Source organism: Dermacentor silvarum, unplaced genomic scaffold, assembly GCF_013339745.2.
Source record: "Dermacentor silvarum isolate Dsil-2018 unplaced genomic scaffold, BIME_Dsil_1.4 Seq13551, whole genome shotgun sequence".
In the NCBI taxonomy this organism is placed as follows: Eukaryota; Metazoa; Arthropoda; class Arachnida; order Ixodida; family Ixodidae; genus Dermacentor; species Dermacentor silvarum.
In genome coordinates, this window is record NW_023605713.1 from 1 (window position 1) to 19,816 (window position 19,816).

At 50.1% G+C, this 19,816-nt stretch overlaps 1 protein-coding gene and 1 non-coding gene across 2 annotated transcripts; both read left to right on the forward strand.

Moving 5' to 3' along the window:
- Positions 1 to 924: 924 nt before the first annotated feature.
- On the forward strand, positions 925 to 19,541 carry LOC119434615 (structural maintenance of chromosomes protein 1A). The gene is made up of 4 exons (XM_037701721.2): positions 925 to 1,371; positions 5,168 to 5,482; positions 7,560 to 7,940; positions 19,341 to 19,541. Exons 1-4 carry the CDS (start codon positions 940 to 942, stop codon positions 19,524 to 19,526), a joined length of 1,314 nt encoding a protein of 437 aa, XP_037557649.2. The 5' UTR covers positions 925 to 939; the 3' UTR covers positions 19,527 to 19,541.
- On the forward strand, positions 10,695 to 10,767 carry Trnak-cuu (transfer RNA lysine (anticodon CUU)). Its single transcript has one exon. It is a non-coding gene; the product is annotated as a tRNA-Lys (tRNA).
- Positions 19,542 to 19,816: the final 275 nt, after the last annotated feature.

A 19,816-nucleotide genomic window follows, 5' to 3' on the forward strand; every position in this document is an offset into this window, starting at 1 on the left:
TGCACCAGTTTCTCTGACGTCTTAGATTTTGGCACTGTATGGCAGAGGCTAAATATTTAAGATGAGGGAAATAAATCAAAGCTTAATTTTATAGCTCTAATAAATTGAATCTTTACTGCGTTTCAAAAGAGACTTTAAAGTAGGCGAGAAATGCGTTGTTGCTGTTTGGGTGTAAAATTCAGAAGGATTTATTTTCTCCTATAATGAGCTGTCTTTTTCAGCCGAGGAAATGCAGGGAGCATTTTGAACGAGTTCTATACAATAGTCTAGACTAATGCAGTGTTCCTTCTTAGTATAGCTCTTTAGTTTGTTTGCTTACCGTAAAATGTTATTCCAAATTATAGTTCAGCAGCGCCCACACTTACATGGGAACCGGTTTTAAGTGAAGCTTTCTTTGATGTTCATGAAAATGTCAAAGCAAACATTATTCAAACATAATGATAATAAGGAAATATTTGCACAAAATGATTGCAAATTGAATTAAATTTACAAAGATTCAACACTAATGATGCAAACGCAATACAGTGTTTGTCTATTCGTGCCCAGTGGCACATACTTAGCTGCCCAAGTTGTCTACTTGGCAAGGCAGCACCCACAAAGTGTGGGGAAGAGGCACAGAAAGCTTCACTTTAAAGAAGCATTAGCCCGCCATGGTTGCTTAGTGGCTATGGTGTTGGGCCGCTAAGCACGAGGTCGTGGGATCGAATCCTGGCCATGGCAGCTGCATTTTCAATGGGGGCGAAATGCAAAAACACCCTTGTACTTAGATTTAGGTGCGCGTTAAAGAACCCCAGGTGGCCCGAATTATTCTGGAGTCCCCCACTACGGCGTGCCTCATAAATCAGGTTGGGGTTTTGGCACATAAAAAGCCATAATTTAAAGAAGCATTGACTGTGTGGGCTTCGGCAAGCAACAGAGCGAGAGGGTGTTCTTGCTAACATGGATTTTTGTTTCCTCTGCGCGGCCTACACAAATAACAGTGTGGCTTCCAGATACGACGCAGTTGCACTAGACGGAACGTACTACCAGAAGAATGGCTTCATCTCGGGCGGCAGCACAGACTTGGCCAAGCGGGCACGGCGCTGGGACGACAAGGCCTTTCACACGCTCAAGGCGCGCAAGGAGAAACTGACGGAGGAGCTGAAGGAGATGATGAAGCGCACCCGCAAGGAGTCGGACCTGACGACGCTGCAGTCACAGATTCGGGGCCTGGAGACACGCGTGCGCTACTCCGTGACGGACCGCGACAACATCCGCAACAAGAGCATGGCCAACCTGGAGCGGGAGATTGCACGCCTCGAGCAGGAGTTGAGCCGACAGGAGCCGCTCCTGAAGAAGCTGGAGGAGGAGATGCGGACCAAGGAGGCGCAGGTCAGTGATTGGCGGACCATTGTTTTTTGATCATTGTCGTCACAACCTGCCTCATAAGTCCACTCCCAGATAAGCGCCTCTCCTTTCTTCACCCACTGCTGTGGTTTATTGGGTATGGCATTCTGCGACTAAGTATGTTCGATGGGGGTAGAATGCAAAAAAAGCTTGCATACTTGGATTTAGGTGCACATTGAAGAACACCGGGTGGTGAAAATTAATCCGGAGACCTCCACTAAGATGTCCCTCATAACCCACTGTGCTGCTTTGGCACATTAAACCCCAAAATTATATTTAACTTTTAAAGTTCTCGTTTTTTTCTGCATCATCTGCAGCTACTCAACATCCACAGGTAGCCTAATTTCATTACTCCATCCCGTTTTCTAGCTTCACCTACTTATAGAAAGCCAATCCTCATCTATCTACACACTGCACTACCCTTATGGAAAGCTTTGATTGGATTTTTAAAAGGTAGTAATAATGTATGACAGGTATCTGCAGCCAAGCCACCTGCCGGAAGTTTTTTGCTGCAATATTTACAACAGCTAGTACTAGCTTGCATACCTTTGGTAAACAAAGGTGCAGCCAACAGATATTGGGCATTTTACAATGATCGATCATTACCAATTTTTGTCATCTATTATGTCATCATCATCAGAAATAATGCAGCTTTGTGCGATGCCCTTTGGCCCTAGCACCACTAGATAGCACACATAAATCAAACCACCCTCAGCTACATGTCTTGTCTCGTGGCATCCGCTGGGCTGTCCTGAACTGCTGATTTCAACCAGAATTTTTTTAACAGGTTTCTTGCATCCTCTGCATCCTTAAAGCCAGACAGCATCATAAAAGGCCAGAATTTTTTAGTTCTCAATGAGCTTTATTGCATTCAGAAATGTGGACTCTATGCTTGAATTCTCCAATATACAGTATAGACCACTTATAACGCAACCGCTTATAGTGCAGGACCGGATATAGTGCAGTCTTTTCAGACTCCCGTTAATTTTCCCATAGCACTCCATGTATACACGTATCGCTTATAGTGCAGTTGCGGGAAGCGAAATACCGGTTACAGCGCGGCTGCCTGAGAGTACGGAAGTCAGCGGAGACGGCGAACACTCCCCTCAAACGGGCGCCCCAAGGAGTGCTCGAGGAAGAAAGAGAGACGAAGTGGAGGAGAAGGGCACGTGGTGCGAACGAACAGCCAGTGAGGCTGAAACCAGAATCTTGAGTGCGAGTCGTGAAATATCACGGCGCGCATAGCGAGCGAGGGCTACGAAACTGCCAACGCCATCCAACGCTCGCTTCATGATAACGGCAGTAAACGAAACTTCATGGAGCAGGCGGCGCCGGTACAGCATGGCGAAGGGCGCATGTGGAGACCGTGGAATGTGAGGGAGGAGGGCGGCAGGGAAGCTGATTTCGCCTCGGCAACTCCGCCGCTTCGGTGGCTCCCCTCGCCCTCCCTCGTAGCTCCCTCACTTTCGATTGTCACTGCGCGCCTGCCGCTCCAGCCGGCCCAGCGCCCGCTCCCCGAAGTTTCGTTTTCTGCCATTATAGGGAAGCGGGCGTTTGCCGGCTTGGGCAGTTTTGTTGGCCAGCCTGGGACAGCGCCGCTGCTTCCCTCTGCGCCCTAGCCGCAGCGTACAAGGTCAACACGTGACTAGAAAATAGAGGAAGCATAAAGGAGAAAGAAGGGTTCACTGCCATTTTCTACACGTGGCTATGGTAGTGTGGCTGAGACGTCGGCACGTACACGCATGTTCCGGCGCAACGCAGAATCTGCGACCTTGCCATTTGAGAGAGGGTGAAATTTCCACCGCGTTGTTTTTCTTTCTTTTTTTTTTTTTCACTCGCGCGCGACATTGAGGGGTCTCTCCCAAGCTTTTACTCTATGGCGGTGCCGGAGCAATGCCGGTCGGAGGCGCCGCCGCGTGATTTGGTTCGAATTAACGAGATTCGACTGTAAATTGAATGCAAACGTTCTAGCCGCATTCCTTGACTGTCGCATACGCGTGGCGGCTCGGTGCACATGTTTTGCATATGTGCGGGCCTTGAAAATTGCTGCTTTGGTTATAGTGCGGTACCGCTTATAGTACGGATATTCGCGACTCCGGCGACTTACGTTATAAGCGGTCTACACTGTATCTTGGGTGCAGAAACAAAATCAACTATGTAGCTACACTCAGTGGACTTGGGAAAATCGCATCGATTTCACATACAGTATAGACCACTTATAACGTAACCGTTTAAAGTGCAGAACTGGCTACAACGCAGCCTTTTCCGACTCCCGTTTACCCTCCCATAGAACTTCATGTATACGCATACCGCTTACAGTGCAGTGGCGTGAGACATAATACCGGTTATAATGCGGCTTCCGCGGGAAAATCACGCCGACAAGAGCGGCAGCGAGCATGCTTCTCAACAAGGTGCGTGCTCCCGGCCGGCGTATGCATTATTCAATGCAATCAAACTCTCGTTAATTCGGACTTATTTGGCCGCACATCGGTTAATTCGGACTACTTTCAGAGCTCGGTGAGCGAGGAGCGCCGCTAATGTGCAACGTAAAAGAGCGAGAACGGCGCTAGCGTCCAACCAAAACGAAGCGGCGGAGTCTGCATCGCCACAGCCATCAGTTAAAGTTGTACGTGAAGTGACAGCAACGCCGGAACGCTTCGAGCCTATTTGTGTCTTTAAAGCCTGTATTCTAGCGTCTACCGCTGCGCATAACACCACGTTGGTCGCGGGCTTTCGTAACTGCGTAGTCGTCATCCACGATCACGTCGATAGCGGCCGCGGTTTTCTCCGCAGTGGTTGCGGCGAACAGTAATTTCGTTTTTACTCAGTATGCGCGTCGGCCGCGTGCCTAAAGAACTGCGTAGTCGCCATTGATGATCGCATAGATAGCGACCGCGGCTTCGACTGCAGTTGTTGCAGCGAATCGTAGTTAATTCGTCCAGACTTGGTGTGTGCGTCAGGCGCGTGTCTTCAGCACCGTGCGCAAAGTTGCCGTTCATAATCACGTCGATAGCGGTCCCGGTTTTTTTCCGCAGCGGTTGCGGCAAGCAGTTGTTTCGTTTTGACTTGGTGAAGAGCACCGGCTACATCGCGATTATGTTTTCGCCAGCTCACAGGGGAAAACGTAATCGCGATGTGCGCGCGATAGTACGAAGCGTGTCTACATGCTTGGTCTACATGTTTTGCATACATGCAGGGCTTGAAAATTGTTTTGGTTATAGTGCGGTACAGCTTATAGTGCAGATATTCGCGACTCCGGCGACTTACGTTATAAGCGGTCTACACTGTATTTGCCTCATGTTAGTCCTTACTATCAGGAAAAAAGAAATTAAGAAACCAACCATGTAGCGTCGTAATGGCACTGCCAGCAAAAACAATCTCGTAGCACTTTCTTCAAGGACATTTCGCACATGTGAACCAGTCTTTCAGAAAAGGTCTAATAAGTGCCATACAATATATCCACCATGTTTAAAAGGTGCACAAGGGGCATTAAATCAGTCTAGTTTGGTAAGGTATCCTTTCAAAGCTCTGTTTTCATACGATAGAAAAAGGTTTATTATTAGTAGAGAAAATGAAAGCAAAACATCCTGTTCCTGAATTTTGAGCCTAAATGTCAGCATTGTGCCTAAACCCCAGTGCCTGTTTTCATGAGTTTCAATATCAGCTGAGCTGCCACTGCTAGGCGCCCTGTAGTGACAACTGCATCTCACATGCCACTCCACAACATTTTAGAAACTATCCTTGCATCAAAAGTGATGGGGCCGTTCTCTCTGCTTTGCAGGTGGACGAACTCAAGGAGGCACAGAACGGCATCGAGGACCGCGTGTTCACCGACTTCTGCGCCAGCATCGGTGTCGACAACATCCGGCAGTACGAAGAGCGAGAGCTGCGCGCCACCCAGGAACGTGACCGCAAGCGGCTCGAGTTTGAGAACCAGAAGAGCCGCATCGTCAACCGGCTTGAGTACGAGCGCTCCAAGGACACGGGCGAGAACGTACGGAAGTGGCAGAAGACAGTCGAGGACGACGAGAAGGAGCTGGAGAACCTGAAGCAGGCCGAACAGGCCCAGATGCACTCCATCGACGAGCAAATGCAGGTGAAGTACACTGCCGTGAATATTCTTGTTTGCTGTCGCCTGATTTCGCTGAAACAGCAGTAACATGCTGAAAAATGTACTAGTGTAACGCCGCCTTGGCGCAACACTACCTGCACACTTGATTCAGGTTGAATGCGGGAGTTAGATTTTTGTTCATTACCACTGTGACCATTGGTTGATTATGGCTTTCAGGGTTGCACAAGATACATCAGAACATTGCGGAGGCACGGAAGGAAGTACCCTATCTCTTTATGCTGCGGACACGTGCGAACGCAAGGGCTCAGCGCGGGCCTTTGTCGTCCTTTTCCTCACACCTTAGACGTGAGATATGAAGAGCATGTAATGTGCCCATGTTCATGACTAGTACAGACTCAGCTCGGTGTTCTTCTGCTCTTCGAAAAAAAAAAAAAAAGTGCAGCAAGCCGCCTTGCTAGTAGAGAATGTAAGGCACACCTGAGATAAGGATCACTGTTTGCCTTTTGGTGAACAGTAAAGAGTATCGTAGCTTAAGATGACCCCCCCCCCCCCCCCCCTGATTGTTACGGTGGGCACCCATTAGGACTAACTGTAAAGGACCAAAGAATCTGTCCATCTTACCAGAATGTCGTCATAACAGGATTGACCCACAAATGAAATTTTTAGGGGCGTGCAAATATTGAATATCACCGAATCGAATCAATTAGTGAACATTAAAATAATTCGATTCATAAATCCAATATCTACTGTTTGATATGTTTGCTGTAGAGACCTGCGCAGTACCACATGTCGCGTGCACCACGGAGCCCTTTATGTTTGATGCCGCCCAAGTTAGTGTTTTACTTGGCTTTTAGTGCAAAAGGAACGCATGGTACGACGGCCTCTCGTTCTCCACGCCGTTCGCATCGTCAACCTTTCTTCTTTGTTTATAGATGCACCTTGATCTTTTGTTTCTTTTTAATGTGAATTGCATTCTTCGTCTACTTAAGCCATTTTGAGCCCTATCTGCTCAAAGCCTGTCTATATGCTACAGTAAATCCTTGTTAATTCGACCCTCATTAATTCGGAAAATCGAATAATTCGGACACGTCCTTTGGTTCCGACAGGCGTATGAATTATTTAATGCAATGAAACTCGCTAATTGGGACGTATTTGATCACGCATCAGGTAATTCGGACAACTCTCTGAGCTCAGCAAGCGCGGAGCGACGCAAACGAGCAAAAACGGCGCGTCTGCCGAAACGAAGCGGTGGAGTTCATATTGCTGTAGCCATCAGTAGAAATCGTACGTGAATGACAGCAACGCTAGAACGCTTCGTGCGTATTTGTGCCTTTAAAGTTTTATTCTTGCGTTTACCGCCGTGCATAGCACTGCGTTGGTCGCGTGCCTTCATGACTGCGTAGTCACCATCCATGATCACATCGATAGCGGCCGCAGTTCCGTCCGTAGCGGTTGCGGCAAACTGTAGTTTCATTTTGACTCGATGCATCGGCCACGCACCTTCAGAACAGCAAGGTCGCTGTCTATGACCGTGTTGTCAGCGGCCGCGGTTTTGTCCGCAGCGGTTGCGGCAAACAGTAGTTTCATTTTTACTCGGTGCAAAGTTGTCAGGGATGAAGAGCACCATCTACATCCTGATATACGGCCACCTGGCGACACTGGCGAAAAAATAATCGGGATGTGCGCGCGGTAGTGAAACACGTGTCTCAGATGAAGGCGTGTGCCGTGGCTTTGCTGTGAATGAAGTCGCGAGGCCTTCGCCGCTGCGATCGCTAATCAGTCATGAGATGATGAGAATTGCAGCTTTTGCACTGCTTTTGTGAAAAATAGAAACAGGATTTGCTGATTCATTCACTAAATAAAAGCGTGTTGACATAGTAAGCACTTGTTTATTGTTTTCGCGATACCCTCGGATAATTCGACATTCGGTTAATTCGGACATTTTTTTCGGTCCCGTGAAATTCGAATGAATGAGGCTTTACTGTATATGATTTGCTGAGATCGATTACTAACTTGCCTGAAGCTACACCCTTTCTAACTAAGAATACAGCCTTTTTAGTGACGTCAGTGATGCTTATTTGATTGTCACGATTCCATCCAGGCACTGGAGAAACTGAAGAGCAGCAAGATCAGCAAGAAGCAGGAGTTGGACGGCACCGAGGAGAGCATGGGCGAGATCCGCAAGCGGCTAACGGCTGTACAGAAGGAAATCGCGAGTGTGCAGAAGGCACTGACAGCCCTCGAGGCACGCCAGGAACAACGGCGCCAGGACCGCCATAGTGTCTTTCAGACGTGCAAGCTGGAGCAGATCCCCTTGCGCTTGGTGCGCGGGAGCCTCGATGACTTAGATGCAACGGCGCCGACAGACGACGCAGCGGCAGGTGACGAAGTGGCTGCTTCCCAGGCCAGCATCACCAAGGTGTACGAGCGTGAGGGCCAGATTGAGGTGGACTACTCGGTCCTGCCCGATGAACTGACTGAGGTGGGTGGGCCTTTGTTCGCATGGCTCTTCTTTTCTGTTATGCCGTTGTAGTCTCCGGGTTCTCTCAAGCCGCCTTTGTCGTAAGGCTTAGGCCTAACGGCCAACTTCCGTGTGCTTGCCTTGTACTACCGGGCTTCGGCGGTACAAGGACAGGCAGAAACACGACAACACACGATAGTGTAACAAGTATAAAAAGGGTTTATTGCTCCATGGGAATTCGCGTGGAAGCAGGCTATAGAGTCGACCTCGACGTTTGTCGGGGTCGATAGTGGTCGAACGAGGTAGGGCACGACAAAGGAAGGGAACAAGATGGTTACCTGAGCTCCGTCCTTCGTCGCGGCTCGCAGTCGTCTCCCCTTTCCCCGGCGTGCGCCGGTCGCGATCGGCGCGACCGCCCCGCCTCGTTCTGGGCTCGGTCCAATGAGCGCGGGGCTCCGCGTACACGTCACCGCTGCGTTTGCAACCGGTTTCCAAGAGGATCGCGCCACCGCACGAAAAGCCGTTTGTCTCCCCGAACGGGAAGAGGGAAAAAGGCGTCTGCTCTCCTCACTTCCGTGGCGCGCGTAAGGACGCGGGGAAATATGAACCTTCATAATTACCACATCCCTCCCCCCTTAAGACCGAACGCCCCCTTGACTCCAGTGGCGCAATGTTATGGCGGTCTCGCCACAACTAACCTACTCGCTGTCGCGGTTCCCTCAATGCAGTCGGCGGGTCGATGTCTTCAGATTCCTTCTCACCAGATCCCATTGTCTCCGAAGTCAGTCCCCGAAGTCAGTCACACCAGCCCTCGATCCCTACTCATACAGGTGGAGGACCGCGCAAGCAAGACAGTCAGGAGGCTTGTCCGGCGCGCAACATCACGCCCGATTAGACGATCGCAGACCAGTGACGCAGCTAGGCGGACCCGATAGAAACGCGATCACGTACGGCCGACCTCACCCCGACGATTGGGGATCGGCGGAGCAGCCCCGCTTCGCTCAAGCCACGGCGAGGAACACCGTGCGCTGTTTCAACTGTGCCCAGACGGGACACATCGCGCGTGAGTGCTCTAACCAGCAGGGAAACGAGGCGGGCCGCCGGTAACACTGCCGGCGGCCACAGCAACAGCCTGCGAGGCAAACACCATCGCGGCATCTTCAGTCTTTCGAGTCGGAGCGCCGAACAACGTGAATGCCCCTTTTATAGATTTCGCAATCGCGGGGACTACCTTCAAAGCACTACTCGATACCGGTGCAAGTGCATCGATGATCGGAGACGAGGTCGCCTCCCACCTCGAACGGAGAGGGGTCAAGTTACGGCAGCGAAAACTACCTCTTCAATTGGCGTGCGGAGAGGCCTGCTCGAACGGCGATGTGCGACTCGTCGTGCGCTGGAATCAGCGGCGGCAGAGGCAGCGATTCATTCATCTGACGGACCTCACGGTCCCAGTAATCCTCGGCCGAGATTTCTTGGTGAAGAGTGGCATTGTGATCGACTTCGGCAATGGTGGTTACCGCGAACACTCGTTGGCGCCGCTCACGCATTTCGCCGAAGTGGAAAGGAGGAATCTTTTCGAAGAGAGCAACGCGTCCCGCGCGCTGCCGAAATCGCTGGCGGCGGCGGCCTGTCAACACGGATTTTTGCCGAGACCGGATCGGAAAAGGTGCGATCTCCTGGCGGACGTCGGTGATCTGACAGAGCACGATTGAGACCGCGTCTTATCGTTGTTAAACGACTTCGATGAGATGTTTACAGACCGCCCAGGATGCACGAAGTTGGTACAACACCGCATCGAGACGGGCGATGCGCAGCCTTGGAAATCCAACCCTAGACCGGTCGGTCCTGCCAAACGGGAGGCAATTGACGCGGCGCTACAGGAGCTGCTCGAGGCTGGTATCGTCCGGCGGTCCGCGAGCCCCTGGGGTTTCCCAGTCGTGCTCGTCCCCAAAAAGGATGGGAGTTCCCGTCTCTGTGTGGACTACCGGCGGCTGAATACAGTCACGAAGAAGGACGCGTATCCCTTCCCAAGGGTGGACGAGATAGTTTCCAACCTCGGCGGAGCGAAGTACTTCTCTACGTTGGATGCTAGCAAAGGTTATCTCCAAGTAGAGATGCGGCCAGGCGACGAGTGCAAAACGGCATTTACTTGCCACAGGGGCCTCTACGAATTCGTGCGGATGCCCTTCGGTCTCTCCGGAAGTCCGAGCACGTTTCAACGGCTGATAGACCGCGTACTTGGGGACGCCAAATGGCATCACGCGCTCGCCTATCTCGACGATATCGTCGTGTACTCGCACACCTTTGAAGAGCACTTGGATCATCTCCGAGACGTCCTGGGAAAACTCCGGACGGCCGGCCTCACACTCAACCCCGCCAAGGCGCAAATCTGCAGAGCAGAAGTGAGCTTGCTCGGTTACCGGGTGGAACGAGGGCAGGTGTCCCCGGACCCGGAGAAACTTCGAGCAATCGTCGAGTTTCCAGAACCGCAAGACGTGAGTGGTGTACGCTGCTTTCTTGGGATGGTAGGCTACTAGCGACAGTTCATTCCCCACTGCGTACGCATGCAAGCCCCGTTAACAAAACTGTTGAAGAAGGGCATGGCTTGGGAATGGGGGCAGGAGCAACGGCAAAGCTTCCGCCATCTCGCTCAGGCCATCGCAGACACAGCCTCACTGAAACTACCGGACCTAAACAGGCATTTCGTGATCCAGACAGATGCCTGCGATTTCGGAATTGGTGCAGTGCTCCTTCAGGCAGAAGAGACTGAGCTACGCCCGGCTAGCTCAGTCGGTAGAGCATGAGACTCTTAATCTCAGGGTCGTGGGTTCGGGCCCCACGTTGGGCGCCAGTTGTAGTCTCCGGGTTCTCTCAAGCCGCCTTTGTCGTAAGGCTTAGGCTTGACGGCCAACTCCCGTGTGCTTGCCTTGTACTACCGGGCTTCAGCGGTACAAGGACAAGCAGAAACACGACAACACACGATAGTGTAACAAGTATAAAAAGGGTTTATTGCTCCATGGGAATTCGCGTGGAAGCAGGCTATAGAGTTGACCTCGACGTTTGTCGGGGTCGATAGTGGTCGAACGAGGTAGGGCACGACAAAGGAAGGGAACAAGATGGTTACCTGAGCTCCGTCCTTCGTCGCGGCTCGCAGTCGTCTCCCCTTTCCCCGGCGTGCGCCGGTCGCGCCGATCGCGACCGCCCCGCCTCATTCTGGGCTCGGTCCAATGAGCGCGGGGCTCCGCGTACACGTCACCGCTGCGTTTGCAACCGGTTTCCAAGAGGATCGCGCCACCGCACGAAAAGCCGTTTGTCTCCCCGAACGGGAAGAGGGAAAGAGGCGTCTGCTCTCCTCACTTCCGTGGAGCGCGTAAGGACGCGGGGAAATATGAACCTTCATAATTCCCACACCGTGCACAAACGCAAGTTTGGTACTGAACAGTTAGAGGGCTTTCTTTCGTACTTGTGTCACTGATGCATTGCAGTCGACCGTTAGCTTAATTAATGTTATGCAGCCAAATCAATACTGCTTCATGATCATGAAGTTAGTGATTGGCAGTCAAGCTCAGGTGTTAAATGCAGAGGGGGTCTGCGAAATAATTTGATAAATAAAAATATGCTCATAGACGTTCAGCTGAGACCTTTACCTTCTTCTGATCATCTTCTGTGATTGAAAAAGTATGTTCATTCGATAGAATAGACTTCTGGTTAATTTCATTTTTTGCTTAATTCCATCTCAATCGATGGTCCTGACTGGCGCTCATGCTAGAGCATTGAAAGCATGGTTACCCTAGCATGGTTGAAAGCCAATGACTTTCCTCGCCGCTTCTGAAATACAATTAAACCTGGATATAACGAAATTGACAAATTCCCGAAAAACTTTGTTATAAAGAGGATTTCGTTATATGCAGGTTCGGCACGAAAAATTCAAAAAAGAAATGCTTACCGTATTTACTCGATTCTAACGCGCCCTTGATTGTAACTCGCACCCGTTTTCCGTGACCAAAAGAGAGGGAAAAAAAATCCTTTACAGTACCGCACACCTCATGCTTTCATACAGAAATGCAACTATTGCTCAAGATTTACTTCCAATACACTAGAGTTGCGATGAACAAAGAAGTCCCAGTTTCGCCCGAAAGGCGAAGCATCGATTGCGACAGCAAATTAGCAGACAGCTATACGAAGTAAGGATAGTAGTTTTATCGGACCGTATAAACTTGTAAACATTCGCTGTTTACCGTATTTACACGATTGTAGGTTGACCCATTTTTTTAAAATTTGGCAATCCAATGTTGGGGGGTCGACTTAGAATCGAAACCGAACCGTGTACCGCTAGTAACGGCAAGAGAAACGAGAAATCAGGGGCGCTACGGCGTGGTTACAACTTTGCACCTACGTTTTTATGGTTACAGTAGAAGCGTAGCGTAATAATTTACTGTATTGCATACATTTTGATTGCGCGCACCACGAGCGCACGGCTCTTGTGGGAGCATCGATCATGAAAGAGCCGCCGTTTAGGGGGTATTGGTAGATGGCGGAAGAGCCGCCGTTTGGGGGGTATTGGTAGCTGGCGGAAGAGCCGCCGTTAGGGGGGTATTGGTAGTTGGCTGAAGAGCCGTCGTTTGGGGGGTATTAGTAGTTGGCGGAAGAGCTTTTCGTTGAGATACGATTGTTTTCGACGGCCGCACGCATCTGTCACTTCTGCTGTTGTGCTGAATCGTCGCGCCTGTCATGAGTGCCAAGAACTTTCGACGCTCGTTCTCAGCAGCGTTCAAACGGGCTGTTATCCTCCATGTTGAGGAAACTAACAACTGCGCAGCGGGACGCAAGTCTGAAGTCAGTGAACGTGTGGTGCGGCAGTGGCGGCTTCAGCGTGAGAAAATTTGGCCTCTCTGGCTACTGTGTGCGGGTGGGTCCTCTCTGCGTGGGGGGCTGTACCGCGCGATGTCGTGGTGCGGTCGTTCGCGAAGTGTGGACTCACTTTTGATGACGACGCGCTGTGGGACCGCAGCAGCTATGACGGCAGCAGTACCAGTGAGGTCAACTCTAGTGACTGATGAGTAGTTTTAGAAACCCCATCAATAAATTTCCCTTGTGTGAAATGCACTCGCGTGGTTTTTCTCCCCCCCCCCCCCCCAATTTTTTTTTTTTAGACATGCAATTTTGGGGGGGTCGACCTACATTCGAGTCGACTTACAATCGTGTAAATGCGGTAACTAAATTGGTAGACTAATGCCTAAGCACACGTACTACAGCACATGGTCGATGCTATGGGAGCTAGGCTCGAAGCAACGTTACTAGACTAGCTTCAGTTGTAAAATTCTCCACCCGTGCGCTTACCGCCGCTGTCGCCACTCCTTGGGCAGCCGCCAGATGGCGGCGCCGTTCCATCGCGCTCCACTGCAGACGCCTCGCCGCAGCCTTGAGCTCGTGCGGATGGGCAGCTTGCGCGTGTTTCACGCTCACTGGCATTCTCCCTATAGTCCGAATTAGTGATGCCATGTGAAATTGGTATCTACCTACAGCGATAACATGTCGGGCTTGTTGGTTCATACTGACAGAATGGTAAACTGCACGATAGGAAGAAACGCATACGACGAAGCACAGAAGCTGCGTTTTTAAGTGTCGTGTGTTTCTTCCTGCCGCCTAAATCTTTCACGCAGTTTACTTTTCCCATACAGCAGCTTGGCATGTTTTCTCGCTGCTTTTACTTGCTTAACGCTTTGGTCTGGGGCACTTATACGCCAGCTAGCGAGACCAAATTTGCTATCCACAAAAATAACAGCATAACTTTCTTGTAAACCAATGAATGCTTTATTAAAGAAAACAAAGTAAAAAACAACTGTATGCCCCTATATATAGCTAAGACTTGAACTGTCACACGGGACATAATCTAGGCAAATGATTTGGGCCTACCTGGAAACCAACTCCACCTACAGCAGCTTGGCACGTTTCCTCGCTGCCTTTACTAAAGACTGGATCCCCGCCGCTGCTCCAGGAACCTTGCCTAAGAATGCATTCTTATGCAAGGTATGCGTGTAAGCATGCGCGTACTAAATAGAAATTAGCGTAGCTTGCACAAGTGGCGCAAAGCTAAAGAAACAGCGGAGCTGATCGGCACCTAGCTGGTCCTGGCCTTATGCGGGCTATGCTTTTCCGGAATTTCTTTATTATTGATTGATTACCTATTGATTGGCTATTGCAAGGTATTGGCCACGTATTTGGGCTACGCTAATCACTACCAAGTCATCCCTAGCATTTTCTGGAATTTATTGATTATTTATCGATTAGCTATTGATTGGCTATCGCAAGGTATTGGCCACGTATTTGGGCTAGACTAAGCACTACCAAGTCATCCCTTGCATTTTCCGAAATTTATTGTTTATTGATCGAATATCGATTAGCTATTGATTGGCTATCGCAAGGTGATGCGAGGCGCAGCTGTGCAAAGTGACGTCATGGCTGGCGAGTTTTTGCGAACACTACTTGGAGAAGCAAAAAGCTTAAACAGCTCCACTGTTAAAAATTTAATGATCCGTGCACTCAGTTCCTGAAAGCGCAAGGGGCACCCAACACGACTCAGCGTATTCTCTAACAGCTCATCTAAGATGGCCCAGAACAGGTCACCAACATCTCTCTTCGTTTGCATGCATTTTTTTTTTCTCCCGGTTGGTTCGACAGATACGAGACGAGGGAAGAATCGGGAACACTTTCGGCACTGCACCCTCGTCAAGTGTCCACTTGTCTCGTGGCACCTCAACCGTCTGTCCATTGATAATATGCACAAACACTTTAAGATGTCCTGCTCATGAAAGTGTAAATCACACACCATGGATTTCGTAGAGAGTTCCCGGTCGGCACCAGGAATCGCTCTGTTCAATGCCGAGCGATGTGTCACATTGCTGGGAGCACACAAGAAGTGGCGCGCAGAACTGTTGACATCGTTCGATAGCCGCTTGTTGCAGTCAGGAACGCAGCACGTTGGCATCGTCTGCTAATATCCTTCACAAACATGGCGAAGGCTACAGTTTCGCGGATGACATGCTTCCTGAAATCCGCCGTCAACAACCAACCACAGAATACACCAACGCTGCACTGCGTGTTTTGTCCGGCCAGTTCGCATAGCTGGTAGTGGGGAAGAAGCTGGGTGCGATGGCAGCACCATGAAGGCGCGGGCGGGTGATGGTTCCGCGCAACGCCGCCGAGTTTTACAACTGAAGCTAGTCTAGTAACGTTGGCTTGAAGTGCGTAGGAGGCGGCCATATTGAAATGTCGATGGCGATATGTTAGCGCAAATTTAGGGTCGTACTCGATTCTAACATGCAGGCAATTTGTGGACCCGTGCGCGAGGCAGGCGCGAGGCAGGCCCGCCTCGCGTACACTCGCACACGTGCGCTCGCTCTCACCTCGCAGTCGCCGTGAATTCGACTGCGCCAAGCGCAGCCGCCGCCGCTTTGCATTCCGTCGCGGCGGAGAAGGTGCTTCCGGTAGCTGCTTGCGCAAAAATGACAAAATTTGTGCCGAAATATCTGGGTTGTCGGCGGGGAAAATTCTTTATTTCGAGGGGGTCTCCCACTGCCACTTCGTTAAGTAGAGGTCTCAAATACATGTGCTTCTATGGAGTAACAGCGGGGGAATAGAAAAACTTCGTTATATCCAGGAATTCATTATATGGAGGTTCGTTATAAGCAGGTTTAACTCTACGTGCACGGCACGCGCTTGCCTCGGTGACTTTGTCGCCGTGGGGCTGGAGCGGGGGGCGTGCTTCCATGTGCCTACCGTAAAATTCTGAGCAAGCCTCGAGCAAGTTGAAATTACCGGCAAAGATAGGGGGGCCCTATCCCGGAACGGCACCAAAATTCAACATGGCCACGACAAAATTTTCCCGCAAAAAAAATAAGAAGCACAAGAAGCACAAGAAGCGCAGTGGGAATAGCATTAAAATTTTATTGAACATGAACTTTAATAAGCCAAAGATGTGTTAGTGGTGTTTATCACTCTCAAAACCACCGAAAGAACTACAGAAAGAGCGCATCGATGCTGCACCGGCGCGTCGCCGTGACCGGCGACACGAACATTGGTTATGCAGCTTCTATTCCAGGCAAAATTATGTCTGCTAGAGTAAAGTGACGCGTAATGTTCACTTTATTAAAAACCATGTCCACGGTGAAACGTTTAGCACTAATGAGAGTTCCGATACAAGTGAAGCTCAGCTGCAGTGCATGGCTACCGACGGCGGACAGCGAACCGCGGCTCGGCCATGCTCGCATCGCAGCTGGTGGCGCCACAAATATCAGCATGTTTTCTTCATCTTGTGAAATTATTGCGAGGAGAGGGTAAAGCGGCAACGACGGTAACAAAACATTGCTGCTTGGGAGCGTCGGTGGTTCGTGCTGAAGCGCCGTCCGCTACAGATTCGAAGTGAACTGAAAAAGGCCTAGCGACGATATCGGTGGCGAAGTGATAGCAGCGGTGAAGCTGCCGGCAATGCCAGAGCGTAGCCGCGACCACTCCTCTGTCGCCGAGTGGTCACGTCGCTGTGCCGCAGGGAACTCCTCTGTGCCGTGCGAGAGGCAGATCTCGTCGTCGGCCGGCGGTCCGTGAACTACAGACCGCCAGCCGCAGTTCGCCCCGATGCGCTCGTGTGCCCACTGGGGCGCCCGGGTACGACCATGATTCGATGAAATGGCTCATCGGGGCGCCCCGATGCGCACCGGTGTGATTTGCCGAATTTGCCATTATTTTCGTGGACTGGATGTGGCAGGCCAGTGTTGGTGCGGAGCAGGAGGGGAGGGGGGGGGGGGGCGCTTTCCCAGAATGGCGCGGAAATTTGAAATTAGCAGTGAAGTTAGGGGGGGGGGGGGGCTCTTGCACGGGTGGGGGCGCTTGCTCGGAATTTTACGGTAGTCCGATTGTGCTTTGATGCTTCGGAACTTCATGTGTGCCCTCCTTTTACCGCAACCAGGTTTGAAGTGTTTGTTGTAACAGTACGGCACTTTTGATTATGTTTGTTATCTGGACGCAGTTTTGAAAGGAAGGGTCAGAAAATCAAGTGCAGGTGAAATGTGGTTCTTATACAGTCGAGTCTCGATAATTCGAACTCGAAGGGGCCCGAAAATTTGTTCGAATTAAAGAAGTTCGAATTAACGGAAGGACGTATTTTTGAAGTATTCGAGCACCATAGCAAGATGAAGAACGGTGCGAGTCGTGAAATTTTGCGGCGCGCAAGCGCATAGCGAGCATAGCATAGCATAGCGGCACCGACATGGCGACAGCGCGCGTGCGCGCGAGGACCATTGAAGGTGAGGAAGGAGGGTGGCAGGAAAGCGGATTTGGCCTCGGCAACTCCGCCGCTTCGGTGGCAGTGGCTTCGGTGGCTCCCCTCACCCTCTCTTTCAACTCCCTCGCAGCTCCCTCACCTTCGACCGTTTCCGTGCGCGACCGCCGCCCGCCGGTACAGCCGGCTCGGCGCAGATTAGCCCACTCCTTGAAGTTTCGTTTCGGCCCTTATCGGGAAGCGAGCGTTTGCCGGCGTGGGGCAGTTCGTTGGCCGGACTGGGCCTCTGCCGCTGCATGAAGGGGTCTCCTAAGCTTTTGCTTTATGGTGGTGTCGGAGCAATGCCGGTCGGAGGCGCCGCGGCGTTATTTTGCGCGCTGCTGAGAGCATTGTCGGTCTGCGGTATGTTCGAATTAACTGTCGCAAATGCTTTCACATTCGAATTACCGAGCGTTTTCACCCATTGAAATACACATAGCTTTGACGGGACCAGAGCGTCAGTTCGAATAAACCAGGCAGTTCGAATTAAGCGTGTTTCGAATTAACGAGATTCGACTGTATAATGATGGCAGCAAGAAGTCGACTGTATGACGACGACGGTATGACAAGAATAAAAATGCCAATGCTGGAATGACCACAATGGAACGACCACGACAGAGTCATGACAGTGGTATGACAACAAATGCATGACGGCACAATGATGGTTCTAACATGATGGCGATGACATAACGAAGGGACAATGGGATGATGACGACGGCATGACAATCAGATGACGGAAGCTGGAATGAGTACAATTGAACAACCACGACTGCATCATGGCGACGCTATGACAAAGAATGCATGACGACGAAGGCATGACAACGACGTCATAATCATGATTGAATGCCGACAGCCTGGTTACGATAGGATGACGAAGGAATAGCATTTATGGAACGATGAAGGTGATAGACGACAACATAACAACAGCGTCAGTTCGAATAAACCGGCAGTTCGAATTAAGTGTATTCGAATTAACGAGGTTCGACTGTAGCCGCTAAATATTTATATTGGGGACAGTTATATCTGGTATTGCTATAAGTGGGTTCAACTGTATGAAGGTTGTAAAATATTAGCTATTTTAGTTTGATGTTAAAGTTGGTCACGAATTCTCGAACCTGACAGTATCGATATTTTCGTGACGTCACAACACGCGGCAAGATTTGACAACATTGTGTAGCAACACGGCAAACTTTTGGTATGGTGTTGTAGCTGTGCTTGTGTGTGGCAACCACAGCGATCGCAGAAACTGAGTAAATCAGTGTATCATGACACATCTGGCCTCATGGGTACTGAAACTGATACTATATCGTAGAAACAAGTGCAGTCAAGTCTCAGTGATTCGAACTCTAAAGGGCCCAAAAATTTGTTAGAATTAAATGAAGTTTAAGTTAAAAGAAGCTCATTTAATGGAGGACTTAGGTGCAGGCATGTGCACTGAGCTTACACAAGTTCTGCAAGTGTGGCTTAACGGCAGCGCGGCGAGTGCTGCCGTGAAGCCACACTTCTAGGCAAGATTCGCATATAACCCGAACCCAAACTTCAACTGTTAAATGAAAAAAAAATAAAAAATTGAGAGCAGCAAACGGCACGCAACCACACTGCCTGGTCGGAAGTGCCGTTGTGTGAGCTGGCACGCTGCTGAGAGCTCGGTTGGCGGCGCGGTATGCTCGAATTGATGGCTGTTTTAGCACATTGCAGTACACATAATTTTTTACAATCCCACAGCGTCGGCTCAAACAAACCGGAAGTTCGAATTAAGTGGGTTCGAATTAACGAGGTTCTACTGTAGTGTACATTATTTAGAAAACTGATGCTTGCCAGTAATTCTTTGTTCTTGGTTTGAGAGATCTTGGTCCATCGCCTAATGCAAAAGAAAACAAAGAAAAACAAACGAAACTGTCATGTCAGTGCAGAAGGCGAAACAATGGGTTGCATATTTTTTTTAATAGCTTTCTTAGGCTCTTTTGGTCCTTTTTGTAGTTGTTCGATGGTTGGACTCTACGAAGAAAACATTCGTCTGCTCATTCATTCTTCGTTCGCTCGCTCACTTATATTCACTTACATGGACAATCATGGTCGATGGTTTCTACACATCTTTTTTGCAGTTGGATACGCCGGAGGAGGTCAAACGAGAGGGCAACCGCCTCAACAAGGAGATAGCCGACATGCAGAGTCACCTGCAGCGCATTCAGGCACCCAACATGCGGGCAATGGAAAAGTATGTCGCACTCACGTTCATGTGGAATGTCAAAAACAACAAAGCGCATGACAAAGGGACAAAAGGTAGATGACAAACGCGAGCTCTACCAGCTGAATGACAATTTCCGAGATGGTTAAACATGTCATGGTTTTGTTGTCTTTATCTTTGTCCGTTTTTCATGTGTTCTCTTCATATTTATTGCCACGGCTTAATAAGGCCCTTTAGTTCCCAGTGGTTGCGTTTGTATGTTTCGATCTTCTCCCGTCTTGGTGAGCTGTTATTTCCTTCTTATATAAAGTATGTCCAGTTGGTACCTTGCTATGCTGGCATTCAAATGCCTGCTGTTTGTGAATCGTGCTGTTCTTCTTTCTTCTTCGTCTT

Bases quoted from the DNA above. Each gene is read 5' to 3' on its own strand.
- LOC119434615 (XM_037701721.2), top strand. From the start codon at position 940: ATGGATTTTTGTTTCCTCTGCGCGGCCTACACAAATAACAGTGTGGCT. The intron at 5,483-7,559 runs GTGAAGTACACT...GATTCCATCCAG, and splicing joins CCATCGACGAGCAAATGCAG to GCACTGGAGAAACTGAAGAG. The intron at 7,941-19,340 runs GTGGGTGGGCCT...TCTTTTTTGCAG, and splicing joins TGCCCGATGAACTGACTGAG to TTGGATACGCCGGAGGAGGT.